We start from the raw sequence: 19,007 nt of genomic DNA on the forward strand, positions 1-19,007 counted from the left end.
CAGTGTATATAAATATATGTACTTCAATTTAATACTTCAATATTCAGTAATCTTGTACTTTTTAATATTTGTTTATTTTTATTTCAAGAGTTCCTGTCTTCAGGCAATATCAATAGGATGGGAAGGAGGTGTTTATGTACAAACCTGTGGTCACACTTTGCACATAGACTGTCATAAGTCTTACATGGAATCACTACGCGTAAGTTAAGCAGCAGCTTTATATTTAGTTTCATGTTTTTTCATACGAACAAGATAATTGTTTTTTTAGGCACTTTTTTTTTAAACATTTATGTCAGTTGTTTATACATCCAATTCCCCCTTTGTAAATTCTTTTTGCATTAAATCTGTAAATTCTTTAGTGCTCACAAATCGTGAGTCATTTCAATTCAACTCACAATGATTTACTGAGACAGTCGAGCCTATGTGCTGACCCGAACTAGCCTCCCATCTAAATAGAAAGGAAAAATGTTTTAAGGAATGGAGGAAGGGTTTCATATATCTGAGTTTAAAGCCCCCGCCAGGGTGAACTCAATTCATGTATGTATAATCATGAACCAAACCTCCTCCATCCCATGTTTTTTGTATATTTTTTTTAAATTGTGTGCAACAAGCTTACACCCCTGTGTCATTTTTTTAGAAAATCATTTTTAAATCTAAATGTATCATTCTTCTTCTTTTAAATATCATAAACGGATAACTTCCTGGAATGATTTAAAAGTCCCGACTTATCTGATGAAAGTTGACAACCCGACGTAGCCACGTTTCTGGTCCGAAACCGAACCTTTCCTCAGGGGATGTTATCCTATTTAAAAATCAGTCGGTGTACCAGAGCCTTCCGTAATGTTGAAAAACTTCTCCAAAGACGCCGAATGCGCTCAATGCGTTGTTGAAACGCTACATCCTAACCGCCACTGTTTTTAACCTGTGCACACGTGAACCCACCAATCGCAACACTCATTGCTGTGACGTAATGACGTCTATTTGGAAAAAGCTTTGTCAGACACTGCCTTCAAACCTCAGCTGGAAGAACGTAATCCCACGTATTGACCTGTAATTTAAATCAATGAAACCCAAACAGATGACTCGTGGATCCAACATTAAAGACAAATTAGTTCGTGCACAGTTTTCACCGCGATCACAGGTACCTCCTGAAGGACACCAACGTTGTGGACAGTGTCCACATTGCATTAATAGTATCGATGGACACATGTGGCTTGAACCAATTACAGGCTATCGAGTCTTTCGCAATTTCAATACATCCTGTAATTCTGATCATGTGGTCTATATAATCATTTGCCCTTGCCCTCGTGTGTACGTTGGCAGAACCACTCGTAAAATCAGAGTGAGACTTAATGAGCATAAGTCAAAATTGAATACAGCTACTTTGACAGCACCTATAGTGACGCATTGTGTACAGCAAGGTCATCTGTTTGGCGCATTAAAATGGACTGTTATCGATCAGGTGCCAATGGCACTGAGAGGCGGCGATCGGGAAGGATTACTCAACAAACGAGAAGCTTTTTGGATTTTTATGCTAAAAACTCAAGCCCCTTTGGGGTTGAATGAAGCGTTGGACTGGGTTTCATTGATTTAAATTACAGGTCAATACGTGGGATTACGTTCTTCCAGCTGAGGTTTGAAGGCAGTGTCTGACAAAGTTTTTTCCAAATAGACGTCATTACGTCACAGCAATGAGTGTTGCGATTGGTGGGTTCACCATCTGTGTGCACAGGTTAAAAACAGTGGCGGTTAGGATGTAGCGTTTCAACAACGCATTGAGCGCATTCGGCGTCTTTGGAGAAGTTTTTCAACATTACGGAAGGCTCTGGTACACCGACTGATTTTTAAATAGGATAACATCCCCTGAGGAAAGGTCCGGTTTCGGACCAGAAACGTGGCTACGTCGGGTTGTCAACTTTCATCAGATAAGTCGGGACTTTTAAATCATTCCAGGAAGTTATCCGTTTATGATATTTAAAAGAAGAAGAATGATACATTTAGATTTAAAAATGATTTTCTAAAAAAATGACACAGGGGTGTAAGCTTGTTGCACACAATTTAAAAAAAATATACAAAAAACATGGGATGGAGGAGGTTTGGTTCATGATTATACATACATGAATTGAGTTCACCCTGGCGGGGGCTTTAAACTCAGATATATGAAACCCTTCCTCCATTCCTTAAAAAACTTTTCCTTTCTATTTAGATGGGAGGCTAGTTCGGGTCAGCACATAGGCGCGACTGTCTCTCAGTAAGTCATTGTGAGTTGAATTGAAATGACTCACGATTTGTGAGCACTAAAGAATTTACAGATTTAAGCAAAAAGAATTTACAAAGGGGGAATTGGATGTGAATTGATTAAGTATAGTATAATTTCCCCAACAAAATATTTTTGGTGCTTGTTTGTATTTAGTTGTTTATACATTACATTACTCCTATAGTAAGGAGGTATAACATTCAACTAAATGTGATCTAGCTTGTGTAATTTCAATCTCAGACTGCTACATGTTTGAAAAATGAAGCCTTTAATGCACAAATGAGACAATCAAATATATTTCACTGATCTTTTTGGTGCCTTCAGCTTTAAAGTAATTGAAATCCTTTATCCTTGGCTCGCTTGAACCAAAAGTACAGAGTATTCTTATTTTATCCCCCATCCTCTAAAAGCGGACAGCTGATGATATAATATATCTATATGCATTTATTTCCCTGTATATGATTATATAACCTATTTTGCAGCTTTTTTTTGGAACCTAGAATTTGTTTATAGTATTGTTTCAAAGTAAAACTGTAGTTTAAAAATTCTATGGCAGTAAAAATAGTCACATTTATTTCCAGAAAATAAAATCTTTACTTTATTGCGAAATACATTTTCCTAGTGTGTAGCAGATGGACTCAAAACAAATGGGTATAGTGTGCTCGTGCTAGCAGTTGGAGACGGATCTGACGTCAGCACGGGTACATATACCCCCACAGGAAGTGAAGCAATTCAGTAATTTCCGTCTCCAAAGCAGTTTGGAGCTACCAACGCTCGCTGAGCGAGTTTTCCAAATTCTATAGACTAAATTCTTAGAAGAAATCTACTGAAGACGAGCCCTGCACTCCTGTGGTGATACCAGGCGGTCACTCACCCAGTTGAGTTTCCCGAGCTGACTTCCGTGGTCCCTCGGAGGTAGGAGCCTCGGTCCGGTGGCCGGTTCGCGGCAGGGACCCAGCCCCCGAGTGAGAAGGACTCGGGCGCGGCTTGGCCCCCGAGTGGTTCGGGCGCGGCCTAGAGGCAGCCTCTGTCCCGGTGTGGACTTGGCCCCCGAGCGGTTCGGGCGCGGCCTAGAGGCAGCGGGTGCACTTCCTTAAGCGCGGCGGTGAAGGTATCCCCTTCCCCCCCGCAGCCGGAGACCGCCCGGGTCGCGGCCGGGAAGCGCCGAAGACAAGGTAAGGCGTACATCTTTACTTGGTCTCCGAGGAAGTGTGGATTAACTGGGCCTGCCTACGAGGCCGCCCACCTGGGAGGTCGCCATTTTTTGCCTGCCTACTTCTCTTTTCTACTTAAGCGCTTTTTTGCTTGCTGAACGCACATTGTGAGTGCACGCGATAGGCGCACGTTGTTAGCGCATGCGATAGGCGCACGTTATTAGCGCACACGTTGGCGCACGCGATAGGCGCACATTGTTAGCAGCGAGGGAGCACGAGCCAAACGCCGGTTCCTCTGGCGGTCGATCCTCCAGTTGAGGCAGGCTTTTTTGCTTCGCCCGCAGTTGGGAAGTGATCACTTTGGAAAGTTGGGTCCTCTCCATTGTCCGCTGGGGCTACTGCCTGAACTTCAGCAGGCTCCCGGAGACCGCTCCCCCATGTCCATCGTAGGGTATGCCCGCCCATCCGGTCTTCCTTCAATTAGAACTTTCCACCTTTCTAGCGGTGGCCGCGGTAGAACAGGTCCCCCGCGAGCAGTGGGGCCATGGCTTCTACTCGAGGTACTTCTTCATTCCAAAGAGGAATGGCAGCTTGCGCACTATCCTCAACCTCAGGGCGTTAAACCGATTTCTCGTAAGAGAAAAATTCAAAATGGTCTCTCTGGGCACGCTGAATCCCACTCCTCTGGAGAGGAGACTGGCTTTGCTCCCTCAATGTAAAAGGAGGCTTATGTCCATATTGCAGTTGTCCCCAACCACAGGAAGTACCTCTGCTTTGTGCTGGGGATGGCACATTTTCAGTACAAAATGCTGCCCTTTGGGCTGGCTTCAGCCCCATGCGTCTTCACGAAATGCTTGGCAGTGGTGGCTGCCTACCTCAGGTGTCGCTCGGTCCATGTCATTCCGTACCCGGATGATTGGCTGATCCGGAGCGACTCCCACTTCAGGGCCCTGAATGCACTGGACTTGACGGTTCAAACCTTACAGACAGTGGGATTCATTATCAACTTTCTCAAATCACATCTCAATCAGTCTCCATGGCTAGTCTTTATCGGCGCCAGGTTAGATACAGCACAAGCAAAGGCTTTTCTGCCCAAGGATCAAGCGGTTGCTCTCTCCTCGCTGGCAACCCTCGTTCACAACAGAAAGAAGGTGCTAGCCCTCCTGCTGGGCCATACAGCGGCCTCGGTCCATGTGACCCCCTTGGCCCGCCTCCACATGAGGGACTTTCAGTGGGCTTTGTGGTTCCAGTGGTGGCAGGCATCCCAGCATCTGGAGGCGCTGGTGACAGTCACGGACCCTCTTCGCCTCTCCCTGACCTGGTGGGAGGCCATACCCAATCTGGAAACCGGGCTACCATTTCAGCCCGCGCCACCCCAGATAACCCTCACCACTGATGCCTCACCTCAGGGATGGGGGGGCCCACACGGACAACCTGCATATCTGGGCCTTGGTCTGCAGCCAAGGCCCACTGCCAGATAAACTTCCTGGAGCTGCGGGTGGTCCGGTACATCTTGTGGGCCTTTCCAGTACAGGCTGTCTTCCAAGGTCGTCCTCATCAGAATGGACAACCAAGTGGTGATGTGGTACATCAACAAGCAGGGTGGCATGGGCTCCTTTCCCCTCTGCCAGGAAGTGATACAGGTCTGGGATTAGGCCCTTTCCAGAGGGATGTATCTACGGACCACCTACCTGCCGGGTCACCTGAAAACACTGGTGGACCGCCTCAGCCGGTCCTTTCAGCCACACAAATGGTCCCTGAACCTGGCGGTGGCAACTGACTTATTCCGTCGCTGGGGTACACCGGACATGGACCTGTTCGCCTCTCCCCACAATCACAAGGTGAGTATGTTCTGATTCCGGGGAAGGACCATCCAGCCTGTGATGCATTTTCCCTTCACTGGGGACAAGATCTAATGTACGCGTACCCCCTCTATCCCACTCCTCTCGAGATTTCTGACCGAAACTGCAAGAGGACGTGGGACCCTAATCCTGGTGGCACCCTTCTGGCCAAGACAGGTGTGGTTTCCTCTGCTCCAGGACCTGTCAATGAGTGTACCAGTTCCAATGGGGACAGCTCCCGATCTCCTATTGCAGAACCAGGGCACCCTGTGCCACCTGAACCTCTGGGCCCTGGCCCTCACGGCTTGGATGTTGAGTGCATGATCCTCCAGCCCTTACAGCTTTTGGATGGTTTCTCCAGGGTCTTGATTGAATCCCAGAAACTTTCCACCTGGAAATCTTAGAGCTCGAAGTGGAAGCGTTTCTCCACCTGGTGCAGCAGCCAGAGACTGGATCCTTTCTCTGTCCGCTCCCCCGCCTGCTGGACTATCTTTGACACCTGACCGAGTCTGGCCTCCAAACCAGCTGGGTCCGAGTACACCTCATCGCCTACCATCAGAGTGTCGCTGGGGCGCCCATTTCAGTCCAGCCACTGGTCAGATGTTTCATGCGGGGCCTAGTTCAACTGAAACCCCCGCTTCGCCCTCCAGCGACCCTGTGGGATCTCAAAGTTGTCCTGGCGAGGCTCATGTGGCATCCATTCTAGCCTTTCAAATCCTGTGACCTGAAGTTCCTCACCTAGAAAGTTATGTTCCTGGTGGCAATAACTTCCACTCGCAGGGTCAGTGAGATCCAGGCCCTGGTTACGTATGCTCCCTACACGAAATTCTTTCATGATCGTGTGGTGCTGCGCACACATTCAAAATTTCTGCCAAAGGTGGTGACTGCTTTCCACATCAACCAGTCAATCATCCTTCCCATGTTCTTCCCACGGCCTTATTCTCACCCAGTGGAACGTGCTCTCCACTCCCTCGACTGCAAGCGGGCGCTTGCTTTCTACTTGGATCGTACAGCGAGCCATAGGCAGTCTACCCAGCTCTTTGTGTCTTTTGACACTAATAGGCTGGGAGCACTTGTGGGGAAGCAGACCCTAGCCAACTGGCTAGCGTATTGGTTTGCCTTCTGCTATGAGCAGGCAGGCCTCCAGCTGGCTGGCAGGGTGAAGGCTCACTCTGTGCGGGCTATGGTGACATTAATGGCCCATCTGCGTGTGGTCCCCGTCACCAAAATCTGCAGGGCTTGCAACCTGGAGTTCTCTCCACACATTCGCAGCTCACTATTGTCTCGACAGGGATAGTCGCCAGGACAGTGCTTTTGGCCAGTCTGTCCTCCGTAATCTATTCTAGTCCTGAACAACTGTTTACATTGTGCTCTCTGTGGGACCAGACTGCCCCTGTTTTTCCCACAGCGCAGCAGTTGTGTTGTGCCCGTTGGCACCTTGTTCGGCTACTGTGGGTCCCTCTGATCACATGGGGCAGTCTGGAGCTCTGTAATCACCCTCATGTGAGGACTACCATTCTGCTTGTCCTAGGAGAAAGCTCAGTTGCTTACCTGTAACAGGTGTTCTCCTAGAACAGAAGGATGTATGTCCTCAGGAATCCTGCCCGCCTCCCCAAGACATTGGGTTCACCTTCAGTTTATTTTTCTCACTCATATTTTTGCTATGTTACGAGACTGAAGGGGGACCTCGCATGGACATGCCGATAGCAGCAGGCTGGGCATGCTCAGTCTGCCAGCAAAGTTCCTAGAAACTTTGACAAAAGTTTTCCATGCCGGGTTCCATCGGATGATGTCACCCACATGTGAGGATTAACATCCTGCTGTCCTAGGAGAACACCTGTTACAGGTAAGCAACTGCTCTTTCTCTTTGCTGGTGCCATGCATTTTGTAGACTGACATGGCTCTTAAGATAACTGCTGGGCTTCACATGCCCTATCACTTAGTACCAACAATTGAACAGCAGATGAATACATTTTGTAGATACCAAATTAAATACTGTCTCTTTTGTAAAGAATACCAATTTCTATAGTATTGTAGGGTATATCTTTATTTTGGGAATTGGAAAGTAATTACTTGCTATAAATAAAAGTCCATTATTTATAACATAGGCAAACAGTTTTGCTTTTACCACTTATATGATAGCTTTGCTGTTGAAAACCTGCTGTGGTAATAAAGGAGATAGAACATGTTGGCTAGTAATAAAGAAATTGGTGATGCATAAGTAAACTAAAATTCCTAAAATAATTTTAAAATAATGCGGTTAAATTTTCAAAATTGACTGGGCTGAGCAGCTAAATTAAGCAACACAAGTTTTTCTAACCATATAAAGTTAGCAGCTCAACTTCTAGGCAGTAATGGGGCCAGGGTTTAGGTCTTTGGGGAAGGGCTAGTGAAAGTTAGTGGTCTAGCACTAATTTTTAGCACTAGTTTTCTAAATTAGAAAGTCAAATCTAGGTGCTGTAATAGCAGGCCTAAATATTTCTGGTCACACTCCCTATTGATATTAATTTTTTTAATGCTCCATCCCTTTTCCTGATTCCCTTCACTTTATTAAAAAAAAAAAATAAATCTCCCAAAATATCCTCCCCTCATCTCACAATCCCCTTCAGTGTGAAAAAATGGTGCCCATCTCAAACCGCCCTCCATCTCTTGATCCTCTTCATTACTACACACAAAAAAAAGTGCTGGGATCCTGAAACACTCCTTCCTTGCTTATAAAGAAAAAAAGGTGCACCCCTTCCCCCACCCACCCCCAATAACCACCACTACACCCTAGACCCAAACCAGAGCACCCAGGACTATTTCTATATCTTTAAATTACGTTTTTCTGGTCTCATTTTATATCTTGGTATTTGATGATGATCTTTCTTTATACATGGAACAGAATGGTCACTTAGCACTGGCAATTCTCTTACTAATGCTGTTTTTGTGATTTTATTATGTATGTATTCATGTACATCGCCTAGGCCTTTTAGTGTTAGGCGATTAATAAATTTTAATAAATGAAAATGAAAATAAACTGTAGCAGTGGAAGGTGGTAAGCATGAATATGAAATATATGAAGTTTGCATGTGCATGGGATTTTAGCCAGAGACTTTCTGCAGAGTGTGTGCAGGAATGTAGATGACAAATTCTAGGGGTAAGCCACGGTTGGGGTTTAGTGTGCTTTACAGGAGGGGCAAGGATGACTAAGTTAGAAGAGAGTATAGTGTTATAAGAAAAAATTGCTTCATCAACTGATTCAGACAATACAGCGGAGGATAGGAGAGATGAAACAGCAGTGGAGAAGTATTCCTAATGGTAAAGGTGGTGACTGGATGTGTCTGTGGGGGAGGGTGGTTTAGTATGAAAGTTATCAAATGTGGTCTGAGATAAGAACTGAGGTGGCGAAGTCTGAGACAGCAGTTGATAAAAATAAATAAATAAATAAAAGACTAGAACAAGGCAGTGGCCATGCTGGTGACTCTGGGCGGTAGAGCAGAGTTGGAGATGAAACGAGGAGGTTAAAGTTCTGAGGCTTAAGAGTTAAAGGGATCATCAACATGGAGGTTAAAGTTACTAAGGGAAAGGGAAGATGGGTCAATGAAGAAGGAAAACCAGGAATCAGTCAATGAGGAGATTTATCAGGGGGTCTGTAGAGGTAGTGGGATGAATAGGCAGATAGTAGGCTTCAAAGGAAGAAAGAAGTGAGGTTTATTTATTTATTTTATTTTTAGATTTTTATATACCGGTGTTCCTGTATTAAAATACAGATCACATCGGTTTACATTGAAACATAAAAATTATGCCAAGAGGCATAATTTTTATGTTTATGTTTAGGTTGAGGTAAAAGGGTTGAAATTTACAGGAGGGGGGAGAGCAGCAGTCCAATATTACCACCACTCATGAGGAGTGGTATCTTGTATTTGTCTGACTTTTTTGACACAATAATGTAACACTTGCTGATGTTTTGTTGTAGAATGACTCTAACAGAGCCTTACTATTCCTGGTTTGGCCTCTGTTGGAAACAGGATGCTGGGCTTGATGGACCCTTGGTCTGACCCAACATGGCAATTTCTTATGTTCTTATATTTTGAAAATTTGCAGAAATTTTTATAAGTTGGTACTATTTCCATTTTGTATAAGCTTTGACCTCAAAAGAAAATTTAAGGTCATAAACTGGTGCTTTTTTTTTTTTTTTTTTTTCCCTTCTCCAGAATGACCAGGTCCTCCAAGGGTTCTCTGTTGACAAAGGAGAATTCACCTGTCCTCTCTGTAGGCAGTTTGCTAACAGTGTCCTCCCCTGTTATCCAGGGAACAATGTGGAAAAAAGCCTTTGGCAGTGTCATAATACCAAGAGCTTGCAAGATCTCATTAAAGAGGTGGAGGAGCTTCAGGAGCAGCTGGGAACTTTCCCCGTAAGCATCAGTGTAAGGCAGAAAATTACTTGTTCATGTATCTTTAATCTTTCATTTTTTTAACCCATAATATTGCTTTATGAACAGTATTGTAAATACTGTTTTTAGATATAAACAATTAAATCTATGGATATATTTTACATAAAATGTGAAGGACTTAATTATCCTGCTTTTTTGTTTATATGTTTTCTGGCTTAATTATATTGCACAGTGGAAAGAAATGCTGATAAAGCTACTTGTGATATGCTAATATAGTTATTGATGAAAACCATGTACTGCACTTGGGGCTCTTCAGTAAGATATGATGCATAGCAGATGGAAAAAACATGTGGAAAGTAAAATGTCACTCTAAGGGGATACATTTTATTTTAATTTATATCTTTCACGAATGTATGTTACATTAATAAAAAAAAAAATTAACATTTAACCCAGATACAAGGGGGAAAAACAGACATTCACTTAAAATATAAACAAGGTTTATTTCTCAGATGCTGTTCACATGAAGATGTAACTCTTTCCAAAAATGCTAAATAATGCATTTGAGTTGTTGGGTAAATGGCCACTGATGATATCTGCATAGAATCTTAGACTAGACAATATTTGCAGTTTACCTGAGTGTCTATTTTCACTTCTTATCTTGTACTTTAGACTTTGTTGTATAGCTAGCCCAATGCAATCTGACTTTATGCCTGCATAGCATCTTTTCCTTTAACTTTCTAGATTTTGACACTCTACCTTACTTTTTTGGGAAGGCTGAGATTCTACTTAACATCAGTCAACCTATGTATTCAGTGCCAGAGGAGGTCTTTTAAGTCACCAAATACATTTAAGAAATATAATAGAAACATGGGTCAGATGTACTAAAGGGTTTTTCCCATTTTGTGTCATAAGCCCAATTTGTGAAAGCATATAAATGGGGGAATCAATATAAAAGGTGAATTTAAGTATAGCCTCAAAACAGTTTATTCAAGAAGCATGAGTATATACCATTTTTTAATGTAATCACCTCCTCATGATGCATTTATTCTATGGACTGATAGGCTTCATAGATGTCAGAATAGGGTGGGCCCCCTGGGCCCTGGCACTATCAACAATTAGGCCACACCTTACTGGAAGTGCTGCTGCTGGCACTGCACAGCTTTCTGTGAGTTTGAGCCACCAGGTACCTATATTTTCCCATGAGTACAGTGTGAAAATGCAGGCACCCGTGCGAACAATGTCTGGCTTCTTGAATTTTCCATTTCAGTTTTGCTCTCTACTAGGGTCATTCATCAAAATGCATTATGGCATTAACGCACGCGATAACACCATAACTTAACACCATAACGCCATGCGTTAAGAACAATAACGCATGGCGCGAATGCAAATTTTTTGGAGGGGCAGGATCAGGGAGGAGTTTGTGCGGGATTTAGTAAAATGAGGTGCAGTATCGCGTCATGCGATAGCATAACGCATGCTATTGCACGGTTTTAATACTGGAACTAACTACACCTTTTTTCCTGGCATTCGGCTGTGCAATATGCCCGAAATGGCATAACGCAATTTGCGATAAATTTTTAGAATTGCATTTTGGCCATTTCTGGGCTTGAGAGGGGAGAGGGAATGGAGTAGAGAGAGAGAGAAAGCAAACCTCCTGGGAGGATCTCACAGTGTGCACCTTTTTATATCTCTATAGGTGGGCCATCTAATAGGTCGAGGTGAGGTGTTGGTGGTGGTTTAGGGGCCAGCTTCGCATGTAGACTGAGATGAATGAACAGCACAGTACACCTTGGCGAAGATTTGACATTCGGAGTGAGGAAAGTCTCACAAAGATGAAATTTCTACTATGTTCTCTCTCTCTAGCTTGACAGACTCTATAAGAGGGTACTATCAAGCTAGGGTGAGATAGCATAGTACAAAATTTCATCTTTCTCACTCTCTATCCTTCTCCCTCTCTCTCTCTCCCCCTATCCCCTTAGCGCAAAAAGTGAATAATAGGGATTATCGCATGCTGTAGTAATTCTAAAATTTCCCTAAACACGCCCCTTTTTCTTAACACAGGCGTTATCAATGTGTTAACACATTTTGATGAATCTAGGGGTACATTTGTAATTTGTGGATCTATTTTTTGGATCTGCTGGTACTTATGATCTGGATTGACCACTGTCAGAGACAGGATGCAAGGCTCAATGGTCTGACCCAACATGGTCTTTCTTATATTCTTATCCAGTCAACTGTTCTGTCTGTATTCTGTAAGTTTGATTGTACTAAGGTATTCTAGCATGTAGGGATCTGCAGCAAGCAGTCTTGTTCATTGTGTTTTTCCAACAGGAGGTGTATTGATGTTTTGTGACCCAATGTAATATGTTCAGTGCTGCCTTTTCATAAATAGTTGTTGCTATTAGAGGCCTCCGAGTTAGTCCTGCTATGATGTGGCAGGTTTGCTTCATATGTGCTGAGTTTTATTTTATTTTATAGGATTTTGAATTTCACAAGGTGCTAGATAGTGGAAGAAGTTTGTGTTACTGTTAGTGAGATTATACCAGAATTAAAAACAATTTTTTGTATGGTGAGGTGTATGGGGAAATACATATTTCTGTTCTGCCCTCATTATTTAGGTATGTGTGTGTGGAGGGGAATGTTCAGTAGATACAGATTATATATTTTCAGAACTGGAGGTACAGATTTTTGTCTTTCACATACATTGACAAGAATGAACCTCACTCACTAACCAGGGTATGTTGAAATGATCTCAGTCTCTCAAATTTACTGCAAGTGCCAAACAGCTTCTTTCTGGAGCTTTTACAGTGTAAAATATACAGGCAATAAATCAAGATGAGCTTAGTTCTTTTTAATCAAACCAGTGGTAACAATTAGGACTATTTATGTATTTTTAGACCACATTTTCTAATCACTTATTGTACCTCTTGGTATTTGATGATTTTCTCTGTCTCCATGCATAGTACAGAGTGGTTGCTTACTACCAATGCTTCTATTAGTAATGCTGTTTTTGTGGTTTTCTCCTTTACTGAAATGGCCCATCCAGTTTGCCCAACAAGGTGTTTAGGGTAATAATTATCTGCACCAAAAACTGTGGTATAGTCAAGGCACTTGATTAAGGTTCTATTCTTTTTTTTAAATAGTGAAAGATATGCAGGCAAAGTCTAAAGCTTTTTGGCAGCCACATTGTGGCACAGATTCCCAGTGGATATTAGGCAGGAAATGAATTATTTAACGTTTCAAAAAAATATCAGACATAGCTGTTTCCAGAAGATGAAAGTTGAAAAAGGGGGTAACGTTGGCAAGAATGGTATAAGACTGGTGTAGAAATTATAGCAAGGAGTGGCAGTTTTATTTTTGGCATGGGATGGGTGGTTTTATTGTGCTTTTATTTATTTATTTAAAGAATTTATATACCGGGGTTCCTGTATAGTATACATATCACCCCGGTTTACAAGGATATGTACATATTTACATATTATGTAAATATGTACATATTATGTACATATGTACAATATGTACAATATATGTACATATTTATATATGTACATAATATATGTAAATATGTACATATTTACATATTGTACAATATGTACAATATGTAAATATGTACATATTATAATATGTACATATTTACATATTATTCATTATGTTTTAATTGCTATTGTTGTATACCGCTTTCATTGGCTTTTGGGCCATGATGGTGGTGTATAAGAACTTTCAATATAATAACTGCCGCTCCATGCAGGCTAATCCCATGCTATGTTCAGATATACAGTAATAGGTTTATAAAGTAAAGAATATTGGGTATATATTTCTGTGAAAAATATAAATTCACCTTCGTTATTGACGACTCCTTGTAGAATGTGCAAGGGATTTATGTCAATCTTAACACTGCCCTAACACATACATCTTTTGGTGTTAGAGAAACTTTTGAGTTACAGATTGAAATTTCAGTTGTAGTCAATTCATGTACTATTTTCCTGGGGAGCTTGAATGATTGAGATTGGCTGGTAAGATTTTAGAAAACTAAAGAAATTGCCTTTTATCAGATGTCAAAAGTACTATCACTTTATGAATTCAACTTCTTATATGTATTTTCTTTACATAGCTGGGAATATTGCTTACAGTGTTAGTTTTTCCACTGTTAAAATTGTTTATCAAAACTGTTTATCAAAATTAATAACTACATAATTTTCTTCTAGTCTGAAACCAATTTAAGTAAAGAAATGGAGTCTGTAATGAAAGATATAAAAAATACTACACAGAAGAAATATATGGACTATAGCAAAACCCCTGGCTCCCCCGACAATGATTTTCTCTTCATGTATTCTGTAGCTAGGTAAGCATTTTTTTAATATTTAGTTATAGTTTTCTTAAGTTAATTGTCTTTCCATTCTTGTGAGTTCAGTCATATGGATGTCCTAAGTCTGAATGGTACTGAATTTTGGGTTTTCTTTTAAAAAGTTTTAAACTCTTCTTGTAAATCATATACATATTGAGTATGGAGTAATTGTCACTCAGACTTATAAAGCAGACTGAGTAAATGAAAATGTGGACTTATCACACTATTAACAAGCTCATTCTCTGGAAGTATTTTCAAACCTGTTATCCTATGATAATAGCACTAGGAAATGAGTTCAACTGCAGGCTTGAAAAGTAACACTTGAATTATCACCTACTGGAGATCACTGTTGGAATCAAAAGGGGCAATAGTTATTCTGCAGCATAGCCATAAAAATAACAAACCATGTCTCATTTCTCTTTAATTCCTTACAAACTATGGGCCGCAACCCTATGCGCACAAATCTGCGCCCGATTTTATAACATGCGCGTGCAAGGGGGCACACACTTGTGCACCTTGCGCGGGCCGAGCCCTAGGGGAGCCCCGATGGCTTTCCCTGTTCCCTCCGAGGCCGCTCCGAAATCAGAGCAGCCTCGGAGGGAACTTTCCTTCTGCCCCCCATCTTCCTCTCCCTACCCCTACCTAACCCGCCCCCCAGCTCTACCTAAAACCCCCCCTGACCTTTATTTTTCAAGTTGCGCCTGCCTCTGGGCAGGCGTAGGTTGCGCACGATCCCCCGGCCTAGAGGCCCTATGGAGGCCTCTGGCTATGCCCATGCCCCCGCCCCTTTTTCAAGACCCGGGACATACGCGCGACTCGGGGCTTGCATGCGTCGCCGGGTCTATGCAAAATAGGCTCAGCGCACGTAAATCCAGCTGGATTTACGCGCATAGGGCTTTTAAAATCTGCCCCTATGTTTCCTTTCACGCAGTAACTCATTCCACTGCACACTACTCTGAATTCCACTTGTGTTTATAATTGCCCTGTTTATTTTAACATAAGCAAAACAGCATGTGAGATTGAATTGATCATAAAACTTTTTGCATCCATTGAAAATATAGCCTTCTAAAGTACATTCACCAGCATAAATATAGAGATGTATAGGAGATTGAGAAGAAACCTGAGAAATAAGACTTCAAAAAGGAGGCAAGTAGGAAAGATGGCCTATCGGAAGGAATAGTAAACATGGTGGGGGGGGGGGGGAGAGAAAGCAGGGGTTATTGACAACTATGACTGCAGGGATTAAACAAATAAAACAGTCCCTGTTCCCAAGTTGATTTTATTTATTTGAAAGTTCTTCTATATCACACATTCAAAGCACTGAGCGATTTACATAATAAAAACATTCATAATCTTAAAACACTAATAAAACAAACATTCCACATAATTCTTTGCCACACGAATGAGACAAGGTTGGATGGGTATTGTGACTGAAGGCTCAAGGGCAGTAAAGGCCAGCTTGATTGGGCTGGACACTCAAAGAAAAAAACAGGTGTGCCCAAAAAGTTACAGAAGTACAGTCTTGTACGGTAAAATAGTACCACACATGAATTTGACTGGTTTGAATGACAGAATAAAGGATCAAGTGGAGGCATCATTGGTAAGTCCTGTCTTTCAAATCAGTGAAATCCATATAGAAGTTAGTATTTTTAATTTAATAAATTACTGCTCACATCTCCAATGTGTGTAACATTCAAAAGTTCTCAGGTATGGGAATTTGCTTTGGTTGGCAGGGATCCCCCAAAGCACTCTGCCAAATAGGGCATGTGCATGACAAACTAATCATGGAGATTTATTTATTTATTTATTTATTTATTTTCTTTTATATACCGACATTCGATCGAAATATCACATCGGTTTACAGGAAACTGAGAGATAAGGGCGAGGTCCGCCCTATTTTACATTATAACATGGTATATTATAACTATTTTACATTATAACATGGTAACAATATTCACAATAACATGGTAAACATTCAGTTATGTCTTAAGTAACAAGAGGGATTAAACATTTGGAAAGAGGAAGGCGGTATATATAGTTTAACATAAATAGTATATAATACAGGTTTCAGAATTGCTAGAAGGTGGGCAGAGGGTAGGGTGGGAGGTGGGTGGGTCCGAGGAGGGTCGGAAGGGGGGTGGGATGCATTCGGGAAGGGTGAGGTGCGTTCGGGAAGGTTAAGTGTCTGGTGGAAAGGCTTTTATAAACAGCCATGTTTTGAGATGTTTTTTAAAGACTTGCGATGAGGGTTCATTTCTGAGCTGGGGGGGAGGGAATTCCACAGGGTGGGACCCGCTATTGATATGGCTTGTTTGCGGGTTGCGTTAAGGTGTGCAGTTTTGCAGTTGGGGACAGAGAAGGCCAGTGTTGGAGGACCTGAGATTTCTTTGTGTGGGGTATGGGTGTATTGTGGTGTTTAGCCAGTTCATTTCGTTGTTGTTTATTTTTTTGTGTATGAGGGTGAGGGTTTTATATTGGATTCTTTGTGTGATGGGGAGCCAGTGGAGTTCTTTGAGAGTGGGTGTGATATGTGAGGATTTTCTGCTGTTAGTGATGATTCTGGCGGCGGCGTTTTGTAGAACTTGGAGGGTTTTGATGTGGATTTCTGGGAGGCCAAGGAGGAGGAGGAAGTTGCAGTAGTCGAGTTTTGAGAAAATAATTGATTGAAGGACTGTTCGGAAATCGTGCGCTTGGAGAAGGGGTTTGAGTTTTTTCAGTGTTTGTAGCTTGAAGAATCCATCCTTGATTGTATTAGAGATGTGGCGTTTGAGGTTAAGTTGGTTGTCGATGGTTACGCCTAGGTTTCTTGTGGCTGGCGTGAGTGAGATTCCTGGGATGTTTGGGACCCCTGGGTTGTTTGAGCTTCCTGAGTAGTTTGGGGGGGTGATGTTGAGGGGAGATGAGGGACGGTCATCGTGGATGTGAAGGATTTCTGTTTTGGTTTGGTTGAGGCAGAGTGATAGTTGAGATAGCAGGTGGGATAATTTTGAGCTGAGTTTGCTCCATCTTTCCATGGTGTGTTCAATGGACTTGCTTATGGGGAGTAATATTTGTATGTCGTCTGCATAAACGAAGTAGGTGAGGTTTGTGTCTGAGAGGTATTTGAAGAGTGGGAGGAGGTAGATGTTGAAGAGGGTTGAGGATAGAGAAGATCCTTGAGGGACACCATGTGTGAGGGGTACTTGGGTGGATTCAGAAGTGTTTGTCTTGACGATGTAAGATCTGTTTGAGAGGTAGGACTTGAACCATTTGATTGTAATGTCTCGTAGACCAATTTCTTTAAGTCTGGTGAGGAGGGTTCTGTGGTTGATGGTGTCAAAGGCGGCTGATATATCAAGGAGTATCAGGAGGAAAGATTGGCCTTTGTCGCGTCCTCTGAGGATGGTATCGGTGGGAGAGAGGAGAAGGGTTTCGGTGCTGAAGAATTTTCTAAAACCATGTTGTGTTGGCAGGAGAACATTATGAGCGTCAAGGTGATCTGTAAGTTGGTTGTTGACTGTTTTTTCGATGATTTTTGCTAAGAATGGGAGGTTGGAGACTGGTCTGTAGTTTGCTGGGTCAGTTTTGTCGAGATGAGGTTTTTTGATGATTGGTTTGATGATGGCGTTTTTGAGTTTGTCTCGGAAGATTCCTTGCTCGAGGGATAGGTTGATGATGTAGGTTATTGGTTTGACAGTAATCTCTCTAATTAGTTTTAGGGTTTTGTTAGGGATGGGGTCTAAGGGGTGGGATGCGGGGTTGGTTTTTTTGATGATGGGATCAATTTCTGTAGATGCGACGGGGGTGAATTGTGACCATGTGTGGATGGGAGGGAGGATGTCCGTTGAGTCGGTGTGGATTTGTGGAATCTTGGCAATGATGTTGTCGACTTTGTCCTTGAAGAATTGTGCTAGTTTTTCACTGGAGATGTTGCTGGAGTTTGGCGTTGCATCATTCTGGATAGGGTTGGTTAGGTCTTTGACGTAGGCGAAGAGGGTCCTTGGGTTGAATTGAAAATCATGAATTCTTGTTGTGTAGAAATTGCGCTTTGCTGTGTTGAGGGCAGCTGTATAGTTGTGTAGAAGTGTTCTGTATTTGTCCTTCAGGTTTGGGGTAGGGGTTCGTCTCCACTGCTTTTTGGTTTGTCTCAGTGTTCGCTTTGAGGTTTTCAATTCTGGGGTGTACCAAGGAGATTTTTGCTTTGTTGATGGTTTGATTTCCTTTCTTATCGTGGGGCATATTGTATTGGCTATGTCTGCATTGATGGAGATCCAGGAGTTTGTGGCGGAGTTGGCATCATTTAGGTTAATTGTCTTAAGGGCTTCAGATAACAGTTCAGCGAGGTCTTCACTGGAGCATGGTTTGGTGAATTCTATGAAGCGGTTGTCTGTTTTCAGTGGGGTAGATTGGAGCTGAAGCTTGGCTTGGATGAGGCTGTGGTCGGACCATGGGGTGGGGGTTACAGTAGGTGGTCCTGTTGCGGATATTTTGTTGTTTAGGAAGATTAGGTCAAGGGTGTGGCCAGATTTTTGCGTGGGAGTGTTGATGATTTGGGTGAAACCAATGGCGGACATGGTGGATAGGAGTAGTTCACTGGTGGGAGATAGTGGGTTGGTGTCTATATGGAGATTGAAGTCTCCTAGTATGATGGCGGGCTCCTGTAAATTGATGTGGGATGTAATGGATTCAATCAGAGGGGATAGGTTGTGCTGTAGGCAACCTGGGGGGGGGCGTAGAGGAGAAGTATTTGGAGGTTTTTAGATTTGAATAGGTTGGTCTCAAAAGGGGGTGGTAGGTTTAGGGAATGGGAGAAAAATTTGTGTTTTTTGTGAGCTATGAATAATAGGCCACCTCCTTTTCTTTTGCATCTGGGTATGGAAAATATATTGTATGTGTTTCTGGGCAGTTGATTGAGTAGGACTGTGTCTGTGTGTTTCAGCCAGGATTCTGTTATACAGAATATGTCTGGTAGGGAGTCTGTGAGCAGGTCATGGATGATTGGGATTCTTTTTAGTTTCAATTACTTGCCTTTCCAAACCTGAGCGCAAGACGAGT

At 42.6% G+C, this 19,007-nt stretch overlaps 1 protein-coding gene across 8 annotated transcripts in view; it reads left to right on the forward strand.

Annotated features, from left to right (window-relative positions):
* Positions 1–19,007, forward strand: part of UBR3 (ubiquitin protein ligase E3 component n-recognin 3) — a 672,099-nt gene that overhangs the window by 398,363 nt on the left and 254,729 nt on the right. For 5 of the 8 annotated variants that reach the window (XM_029605729.1, XM_029605733.1, XM_029605731.1 and 2 more), the window contains 3 exons: positions 89–199; positions 9,449–9,661; positions 13,834–13,970. In XM_029605729.1, the coding sequence (XP_029461589.1) occupies positions 89–199; positions 9,449–9,661; positions 13,834–13,970 (461 nt within the window). The remainder of the gene's footprint in view (positions 1–88; positions 200–9,448; positions 9,662–13,833; positions 13,971–19,007) is intronic. The other 3 variants (XM_029605732.1, XM_029605734.1, XM_029605736.1) reach the window with 1 other exon arrangement.

This window comes from Rhinatrema bivittatum, chromosome 6, assembly GCF_901001135.1.
Source record: "Rhinatrema bivittatum chromosome 6, aRhiBiv1.1, whole genome shotgun sequence".
Lineage (NCBI taxonomy): Eukaryota > Metazoa > Chordata > Amphibia > Gymnophiona > Rhinatrematidae > Rhinatrema > Rhinatrema bivittatum.